A 10,591-nucleotide genomic window follows, 5' to 3' on the forward strand; every position below is an offset into this window, starting at 1 on the left:
TTTTTTCAAAAAATCGGGATTGAGCATTAAGCCCTATAACACACACACACACACACACACACACACACACACACACACACACACACACACACACACACACACACACACACACACAAGCTGATATCTTAGTTCACACAGGATATAACACATCAGTGTCAGGTGTGGGTTGATGGATGAGAAAATGACTCATATGCAGAAATCAATGGGTCTTTAATGAGCTCAGAATTAAAACAAAAAACAATAAAAACTTCATAAGACTAGACAAGAGCACATGGTGAGGGAACAAACACCCAGACCATGTGCTCATAATGAACAAGACAAAAGCATATGGCCAATGAAACAAGATCAACATCCCTGTGCTCAAGCAAAACTCAACACATGAGCATATGAACTGGGCAGAAAGATGTGATTCCCCACCATGTGCTAAAAAAAAGAGACAAAAACATGGAGCAGCAGTATCTGGATCCCAACTCTGAACCAGACAGTTCAGGAGTGCCAGGATTCAGACACCCAGGCCCAAACACACAACACACCACAGAAAAAATATTTTAATTGTTTGATTTTAGTTAATTAAAAAAATGAGCTAAAGCAAAAAAAAAAATATATATATATATATATATATATATTAATTGTCATTTGTCTCAATTTTATTACATCACATGAAATGTAATTTGTAAATTGTAAAGATAGCTTAATCCATTTGTGTTGGAACTACATGAATCATTTTTGTTGCATTGAGTGAAACAGGGCACTGGATTTCCCAGGATGCTTAGCATAGGGCTTGATCAGGAGAGTATGGGTAAATTCCAATCGAATGGGAGCATCCCTATGCCCTACTCATTCTGAAGGGTAGAGCCCTTGAAGTGGGGACTTTGGAGGGAGCAGGGCAATTGTGTGTAATAATGAAGCTGTGTGGAATGCACTTGGCGAAGGGAGCAAACTGAAGACCGCGTATTTTCCTAATTAGCTTCATGAGGAAAGTTACCATAACAAAACAGGCAGCGATGTCTTATTTTTGCGGTTAATATTATATATACAAATAAATGTACATTTGTAAAGAAGTTTTTAAAATATGCTTCATGAGTGTTTGTGTTCCCAATCTGCTCTTAACTTTATAAGTAAAGCATTAAACATAAATTCAACATTTTAAATTAAATATGAAATAGCTACATGACGAAAATGTGTGTATATTACAACACAATAAAACAACTTGAATTATTCTGTTTAAATACGATATAACTCCAACTCTCCCACCATATCTTTATTTAAAATGAATTGTGAGGATTCGCCACCCTGGGTCACATGAGCATAAATGATTAAATTACTTCAATAAAGTGATGATCGCATGTTCCCTTCGCTTATGAACTTGTGGAAGAGCCCTTCGTGAAGAGATTCAATTGTTTGGAATGTCCTTACAAATGGCGTTCCCTTCCCGAAGTACCCTTCAACGGAGCAAAAACACCTTTGGAATTCACCATAAATGTGCTATTTTATGTTTTCAATAAAGTGTTTAATGTTCCGTTTGTGGTTAGCATTGTGCTGAAGAGTAGCGTTTGTGGTTAGCATTGTGCTGAAGAGTAGCGTTTGTGGTTAGCATTGTGCTGAAGAGTAGCGTTGGTGGTTAGCATTGTGCTGAACAGTATGTGTTTGTGGATATAGGCTACACAAGTGCAAACTAAACTCAGAAGGAAATATAGAGACCGGATCTCTTGGAACTTTAATCGAATACTCCTGAACTAGACCAACTAAAGTGACAGGACCCTAAAACTAAAACTTATAAAATAAGAAAAAAACAAGAAAAAAAACATAACATTACAGAAATAATGTGTAAATATTAATATTATGTGTAATAGATTAGGACAATGGTCCATTTTAGTGGTGCTGGTGGCCAAATGACACTTTAAAATCAATAAGAGCTATAGAAATGTACATTACTACTTACAAGTAATTTACAACACTCCGTAATTCACATCTTGATAATAAAAAAAAATAGCCTATATACTTTTTCTTTTTTGTTTGGGCATTCTGCAGCCTTTCATCAAACTTCTCAACACACAGCCCACCTCAAGATTGTTTTTAATCAATGCACAAATCATACAATAAAACAACAACAGATTAACACTATCTGTTCCGATAAGGTGGGCAAGGCTCAGCCCACCCCTGCCCATGCCTAGATCTGACCCCAAGAGCAAGTGTGTGTCAGCCCCTCACTTACACCGACTATAAGAAGAGGCGCTTCCTTTAATGTGAGAGAGGAGCACACACACACACACACGAGCATCTCGACGAGCAGCAGGAAGAAGAAACCAGTGCTGAAACACCAGACATCTGACATTCTTACAGACACACAGAGGAAGGAAAGGGTAAGCTTCATCTGTAATTGTATTTTCTGGCCCATGGAATTCACAGGAAAATGAATGATACCATATGTTGAATTCCCGACCCCAGAAGACCATTGAACATAACACCAGAATGATATATTTGGATCAACTTGACATAAGCAATTGATAGGAAACAGAAGACAACTGTACATAGTTTCATGAATGTACTAAAGTATTTGTTAGTTGTTCAAAAGAATGAGAAATTGCTTTTCACGTATATAGACACTAGATGGTATGGTGGATGAACAAGAAGTTTTGAGAATTTCAAATTGTGATCTGAGAAAAGCACCAAAGCGACTGAGAAAAACTAAAACATTAAGCCAACAAGAGTATACAGGGTACTCAAGTGTGCTTCTTCTTTAAAACTTAAAATAAGAAAGTATACTTTCAGTCTACCTTTTATATATGTCTCAGAAATATACTTATAAATATATAAAATTACACTTAAGTAGAAACTATACTTGAGTATATTTGGCCTATACTTGTACTCAATCTTTTGATCGAGATATACTTATATAATTATAATGAACTATTCTAAGTATACTTGGCTTGTAGTTGTGTACACTCTTTTGATTGATCAGCCTTAAATATTTTTTATTTAAAATTTTATTTTTTTGACTGTCTTATAAACTTACACTGTTTGAAAAAAATTTATGTGTTTTAAAAACATGTGTGTTCCTAATTCTGAGTATCTGAGTTTTTGTGTAGGTTAGTCCACACTGGTATAGTGTCCATAGGAATTTACTTTAAATCTTAATAAAATTATCTTGATGGATACTTTTTTATTTATTTTTTATTTAAGGGAAATGATACTTCATCTAATAATTTGGGTTAAATAATGCAAGGACATTCATAAACTTTAAGTGTGGTTTAAATGTACAACTTTTTAGCGGCAATTATATGCAAATATACATCAGGCCAATGGCCAATCACATGATATCAATGAGATCTTATTGCTCCCTCTACTTGTAAACACTTGTCTACTAAAACACTGCAGCAATCGACACTATTTTCAAGATTATTTTATCTTTTTGTTGTTGTAACAGTAACAATTGTTTTTAAAGGTCAGCTTAATTTAATGTAGTCATTAAATTTAAACTAATGTAGTTTTTCAGTAAAAAAAAAAATATATATATATAATAATAAAAAATGACCATTGTTTCCTCAAACTATAGTTTCTGTGTAAATACATTGATATCACCTCTGTTCCGCATTAAAACCTCTTTGTAAATGCAGTTTTGTACTAATGTATTGTTTTATTGTGTGCTAGCCTCCGACAGTTTAGAAGATGGGAGTTCATGGGAAAATCCTGTGTATCCTGATGCTGCTGTGAGTATAAAACGTTGAATTCATGTATTTTTAATATTCTAAAATTGGGTATAGGTTTTTAGGGTTTGATTAATACAAAAAGGGAATGTTATTTTAAATGTATATTAAATACTGATCACCACAAGTGCTTACAGTAAGGGATTTAATATAAAGCTATTTTTACAGGTCTTATCTGTGTCCATATGCTTTCATTACATTATTATGTTCATTGTGAATTCCTGTGGGCAGGTTGATGATGTAATGATGTCCTTATCTGCCTCTGTGAGGTTCATTCAGATGTTGTAAAAAAGGAATAGGATTTCACATCAAATTTTATTGTGCACCACTGATGTCAGAATTTCTACTTGTGTTCTCCTCTGAATTCTATTCAAAAGTAGCCTGATTAAGAGCCAGCCTTCCTAACAAACTGTTTCTGTTTGGATTCCTCTAGTTTTTGACTCTAAGATGAAGTCTGTTATTTCCCATTGCATTTATTCATTTGGCCCTTGGCAGACACTTATCCAAAGCAAATTACAGCAGATTCAAGCTATACATTTTATTGGTGATGAAGAACATGTGACAAGTACATTGTTGACCTGGTATTCTGATTTTATTTTTTCCACAGACTGCACAAGAGTAGTCAACAAGAAGTGTTTAATGATGGGAAAACACTCAATCTCCCTGCAAATTATAAAATTGGCTGGATGGAAACTCTGGATAATGAAAAGTTAATTTCTACCCTCACTATTCCTGGTAGCCATGATGCCTTGGCTCTTTATGGAGGACCAGCAGCAGAATGTCAGGCATGGTCACTAGAGGACCAGCTAAAGGCTGGGATACGCTACTTCGACCTCAGAGTGTCTGGCTATAAATCACATATTATGCATGGACCGATTTACCAACGTACATCATTGTCAAAAGTTCTCAGCACAGTCAGGACATTTTTAAATCAATTCAGAAAGGAGGTAGTGCTTCTCAGAGTTAAGCCCGTTTTTCTTATGAAGGGAAAAGTTCAGAGTTTGGTTGAAAACATGATTAGAAATGCTAAAGATGTCTGGGATAAGGAGTCGATTCCAAAGATTGGTGAAGTAAGAGGAAAGATTGTTTTTGTTCAGAAAAACAGCTTTAAGATGGGTATTATTTTGTCTGAAACTGACAAAAAAGGAGACTATAAAGTAACTAAAGTTAAAAACAAAGAGATAAAGATTGAACAGCATCTGGAAGAAGCTGCTAATCAATGTAGAACTGGTTCTGCTCTGAGTCTGAGCTACTCGAGTGGCACGAGCTTAGGTACATATATGGGGTTTTTTTTATTGCCAAAAACATTGGCAAAGAAAATCAATCCCTGGTTGTATGGTCATCTGGCAAAGGAATTTGAAAAGAATCCCAAGCCTTGTTTTGGGATCATAGCCATGGACTTTCCAGGTTTTGACTTGATTCAAAAGATCATCAAATTCAATAGGCCTACCTAAGATTTACCTTTCCCCATGGGTTCATCAAGAAATTAATGTTCTCATTGCTTTCATCAGATAATTGAGAATTTTTAAACTGGTAAATGATATAAAAACAAATATTTCATGTGTGTTATGTTATTTCAATAATAACAATTTTTTTGTTGTCTTATGGGTTTGGAACAACATTAGCATGAGTATGGCATTTTTTTTTGTAATTTGTGTTTTTTGTTGATTTCATGTGTTTGATGACATGATGTCATGCATATTATTTTCAACAAATGTTATGATTTAATTACTGTAATAAAATGTAAAATAGTGCTAGCAAAGATAAATATAGTTTTTGAATGTTTTAATTAAAATAAAAAAATTAAACAAGTTTCAAATGTACTTTTCAAATATACCCTAAGTAATATGTATTTTTAATACTACTACTACTAATAATAATAATAATAATAATTTCCATATGATCTCAACATGAAGTAACTCCTGCAAGAAAGATTCAAATTATGTGAGGTTTGACCTTGATAAAATCATGAGGGGTCATCTCAGTGATAGCTATTTCATGATTTGTGGTTTTCTTGTCACAACATGGTTACAGTTCCCTTTCGAGGGAACTCGAACTGCGTTGGTGACGACACTATGGGAACGCCCTTCAGTGTAGCACGTCTGAATTCATGAATGAAAACTAATCCAATCCTATTGGCGTTGCGTGATGACGTAAGCGTGTGACAGCATATATGGATGTGTACAAAAGCACGCCGGCACACAGAAAAGTCAGCTTTTTGCTATTCAGCAAGTGTGTGTGAAAATCAGTTCGGTGTTTGGTGTTGTTTGTCTGTCACATATATTCTATATCATGGCAAGTGAGCAGTTTAAAAAGTGCGTGTGCCCATGCCCTCGTTACATTACGGCTGGGGACACACACGAGATGTGTGTGTCTTGTTTGGGAATGCAGCACGCCCAGGCAGCCCTCGAGGGGGCTGCTTGCGGCCACTGTGAGTCTCTTTCAGTAAGAGTGTTGCGTTCCCGCCTGGCTTTGTTCTCCGCGGACGGCCAGATGCGCTCCCCGCGGTTCAGGTCCCGCATCCGCCGAGGCGATGCAGCGGCTTAGATCGTGGGGCTCGCAAAGAGTGACTGCCGTGGCACTTTCCCGATCCTCATCTGAAAGCTCAGATTCCCCTATCCCCCGTTTGGGAGCCCGCCCCGCGGCTTCTCCTGTTCGGGATGTAGACCCAGTGCTGCAGCTGTCTGATTCTGAGGAATTAGACGTGCACAGTATTGTGGAGGGGGATCTAAATGAGACACAACAATCTATCCAGTCTGCACCCAGTTATGATGAGCTTTTGGAGGTTGTAACGCGGGCTGTGGCAAAACTGGATATTAGTTGGCCACACGAGAGGCAGGAAGTTAGTTAGCAAACTCGACGAGCGCTTCCTGAAACACCGCGCACAGCCTCCACGCCGGTCTCTACCGTTCTTCCCGGATTTACACAACGAGTTGTGTAAATCCTGGAACAGGCCCTTTTCAGCGCGCCTGTCTAACCCCCCAATATTAAATTATAGTAAAACATTGTGGGGGTTAAAGAGAACGGATACGGGATGATGCCTCGGGTTGAGGAAACTTTGGCCAGTTATCTTTCACCCGACCTTGCATCATCCCTTAAAACACCGGCACTGCCCACCAAGCCATGTCGTACTACATCTGCTTTGGTGGGCAGAGCTTATATGGCGGCAGGTCGGGCTGGTGCGAGCCTGCACACGATGGCCATCTTGCAGGCGTACCAGGCCGACCTGTTAAGAGACATAGATCAAGGCGAGGGTCCTAAAATGGAGGATATAGCCGAGCTTTGCAAAGCCACAGATCTGTCTCTCCGGGTTACCAAAGAGACGGCCCTCGCCATCGGTCGATCTATGGCAGCACTGGTAACCACGGAGAGGCATCTGTGGCTTAATCTCTCAGGCATCAAGGAGAAGGACAGGGCCTTCCTCCTTGATGCACCTGTTGCTACCTCTGGTCTGTTCGGCGAGGCGGTTAATGCTGTCGTCGACAGATTTCAGGACACAAAGAAGCAGAGTGAAGCATTCAGGCAGTATCTCCCATGCCGTTCAAGGTCTAGGAGGGTGGCTGCTAGAGAGAATCAGTCACAGCCATCATCCAGCTCCTCTTACCGACTGCAGTTCCAGGTCCGCCCACCAAAATTCAACGGGGTGGTCTGAACTTCAGTGCACCCAGAGCAGGGTCTGGTGTTAGAACAGGAAGTTCACTCGTTCACTCGCAGGGGGGTCTGAGGTCGCGCCCTCTGTGCAGACTGGCGCATCAGATCCTCCTGTGGTCCCAGTGGAGACTGTCGTCTCTCAGGGCGATGTATGTCCCGGGGGACCAGAACCAGGGAGCAGGGAGCTACGTCTGTATGCCTTTCCCCTGATCGCTCTGCTCCCGGGAGTTCTGGAAAGGGTCCGTCGAGACGGGGTCAGCCTACTATTAGTAGCCCCCTTGTGGCCGGTCCGAGTATGGTTCTCGGATATCATATCACTCCTGGCAGGCCCGCCATGGCAGATCCCTCTGAGGAGGGACCTGCTGTCCCAGGCAGAGGGCTTAGTTCTCCACCCTCGGCCCGAGCTGTGGAAACTGTGGGTCTGGCCCCTGAGGGGGCACAGTACCTAGAAGCCGGCCTATCAGCAGGAGTGGTTGAGACTATACTTACTTCCAGAGCTCCCTCCATGAGGAAATTGTATGGCCTGAAGTGGAATATATTTTCTATTTGGTGCAGAGAGCGTGAATTGGACCCAGTTAACTGCCCGGTTGCTTCAGTACTGGAGTTTCTCCAAGACCCAGAACATTTTTTCAGTATGTCAAATATGGACTTTTGTCAGGATGATATAACATCCGAAGATATTAATCTGAATGTATAGTGTTAATCTTTAAGGACTCTTTGGCCAAAAGGGCACCTCTGAATAGCTGATTTATCACCAGAAAGAGTCTATAACTTTATATAGTTTAAAAACTTTTGAGAACTCTTTGCTCAAAATCTTTTTCAGTCAAATATGGACTACTGTCTGCCTGATATAACATAGGTTTAATGACACGTCTGCCATAGCCTGACGGGGTCTGTATCGCTTTTACTGGCACTACGTAACTTCGGGGTTCGGGTAGTAACCTGAGCACAAAAAGAACTACAAAATTCGACTGCTATACTACAGATAGAATACTACAGAATTCAAGATCGAGTAGTCTAGGGCCAGAAGTCTGTTGAGTAGGTCAGAAATGGACTACTGGCTGGTTAATATAACATCACAAGGTCAATCTGTAGTATAGCAAGATAATGTTCAAGAACTCTTTGGCCAGAAATATGTTCAGTAGGTCAAAAGGGGACCTCTGTATAGCTAATTTATAATCAGAAGGAGTCTATAACTTTATATAGTTTAAAAACTTTTGAGGACCCTTTGACCAGAAATTAGATCAAAAGGTATGGACATATATATGGCTTATTAATTATCAGAATGAGTCTATGAGTATGTATAGGAAGTCCAAGATCGAGGACTATTTCATCTATGCAATGAAACATATAACATATGTGCTTTCGCACTGCTGCACACTACAACAAACTTATTCATTTGTGCATTGAAGGGAAATGATGGCATTAGCTATTGCATTACAATGCATAGAATAGCCTCGTGTGCACAGAAGAGATAAACATAAGTGTTGCATTGCATTGCACACACAATCTAAGATTTAGCATTTAAGAAAAACATTTAAGCTATGCACGATGCTTTTCAATGCATGCCAGAAATAACTCATTCATTTGTGCCTTAAGAAAAGTGCTGAACACAGGATCTAACAATGTTAATAGAACAATAACATACAAGCTAAGCGCTTGTTGCATTTCAATGCATCCCAGTACTGACTTTTTCCATTGTGCAGCGACGAGATAACATGAGTGAGGTTGCACTGCATTGCAGAGACAACGATGTGCATTGAAGGATATCATATAAGCTATGCGCTTGTTGCATTGCAATGCATACAATAACTAGCTCATTCTCATGTGCATTAAAGAGATAACATATGTGTTGTTGCATTGCATTGCACAAACGATCTAACGTTGTGCATCATTGAAGAATAACATATAGGCTATGCACTTCTTGCATTGCATTGCATTGCATTGCACACCAGAACTAATTCCTTCCCATGTTCATGAACGAGATAACATATGTGTTGTTGTTGAATTGCATTGCACTAACGTTGTGCATTGAAGAATGACATATATGCACTTCTTGCATTATCATCAACTTTTATTCCAGACTCATGGTCCATTCAGAAGGCAGAGACATGACATTCAACATACATGAAAAAGAGAAAGATAAACATATACAAAGAGGTAAAAACAGGAGAAACAACACTAAAACATTTCTATAAAAGACAGTTATACCAGTGTTTCCACAGTGAAGATTGATATCGTATGGCACTAAACCCAGGATTTACCAACCGCATAACAATGCTGTTCTTGGAGGCATTCAAGCGACAAATAAATTTGTAAATGAGTCTCCTTAATAATGCCTGAAAGGTACTGACCCCTGCATTACAAAACAGTTCACTTGCACTGGAGCTCCTGGGTTTGTTGAGCAGTATCCTCATACAGTCATTATAAGCAACCTTAAGCTTCTGCATACTTGCCTTTTTAAACTTAGTCCATAAAGGAGCAGTATACAAAGGAGTGCAATATGCTTTAAACAGGCAAATTTTGACATCATCCGTGCACATGTTGAATTTTCTTACCAACATGTTAGCTTGGGCATATAATATGCGACGCTGCCTGTACAAATCCTCATCATCAGATAACTGATCTGTAATGTAATGACCCAGATATTTAATTTTATTACAGACACTCATCACTTGTCCTGACAGATAAAAGTCTGGAAAACAAAGATCTCTGTCCCCTTTTGTCCTACATATCAATACAGCACTCTTTTTGGCATTGTACAACACATCATATTTCACCCCATATTCAGAGCAGATATTCAGTAGCTGCTGAAAACCAGCACTGCTGGGAGAGAAAATGGCCAAATCATCAGCATACATAAAATGATTAACCAAGGTGCTACCAATCATACACCCTGTTTTGCAACTTGATAATTGATGGGATAACTCATCCATGTAAAAGTTGAAGAGGGCTGGTGAAAGTAGCCCCCCCCTGACGTACCCCATTATTTACCCCAAAAGTGGCAGATTCTATATTACCCCATTTAACCTGCATACTCTGGTTGGCATACCAGTAAGCCAGGATTCTTATAATGCTATCAGGGGCACCCCTTTGTCTCAGTTTTTCAAATAGCTTATGGTGATTGACTCTGTCAAAGGCCTTAGAAGCATCAATAAACCCAATTATCATGGATGAGTTCTGTCTTATGTACTTATGAGTTGCCTCCTTCAGAGCATAAATACACAAATCAG

At 39.2% G+C, this 10,591-nt stretch overlaps 1 protein-coding gene across 1 annotated transcript; it reads left to right on the plus strand.

Annotated features, from left to right (window-relative positions):
* Positions 1–2,266: 2,266 nt before the first annotated feature.
* LOC309483176 (1-phosphatidylinositol phosphodiesterase-like) lies at positions 2,267–5,524 on the plus strand. The gene is made up of 3 exons (XM_082148844.1): positions 2,267–2,363; positions 3,652–3,710; positions 4,315–5,524. Exons 2-3 carry the CDS (start codon positions 3,670–3,672, stop codon positions 5,159–5,161), a joined length of 888 nt encoding a protein of 295 aa, XP_082004970.1. The 5' UTR covers positions 2,267–2,363; positions 3,652–3,669; the 3' UTR covers positions 5,162–5,524.
* Positions 5,525–10,591: the final 5,067 nt, after the last annotated feature.

This window comes from Leuciscus leuciscus (assembly GCF_965113295.1).
Source record: "Leuciscus leuciscus genome assembly, chromosome: 20".
NCBI lineage: Eukaryota > Metazoa > Chordata > Actinopteri > Cypriniformes > Leuciscidae > Leuciscus > Leuciscus leuciscus.

What these genes read in the sequence shown, in the direction of transcription:
- LOC309483176 (XM_082148844.1), top strand. Translation starts at nt 3,670, where the DNA reads ATGGGAGTTCATGGGAAAATCCTGTGTATCCTGATGCTGCT. An exon ending in CTGTGTATCCTGATGCTGCT is followed by an intron (nt 3,711 to 4,314) that starts GTGAGTATAAAA and finishes TTTTTTCCACAG; the next exon opens with ACTGCACAAGAGTAGTCAAC.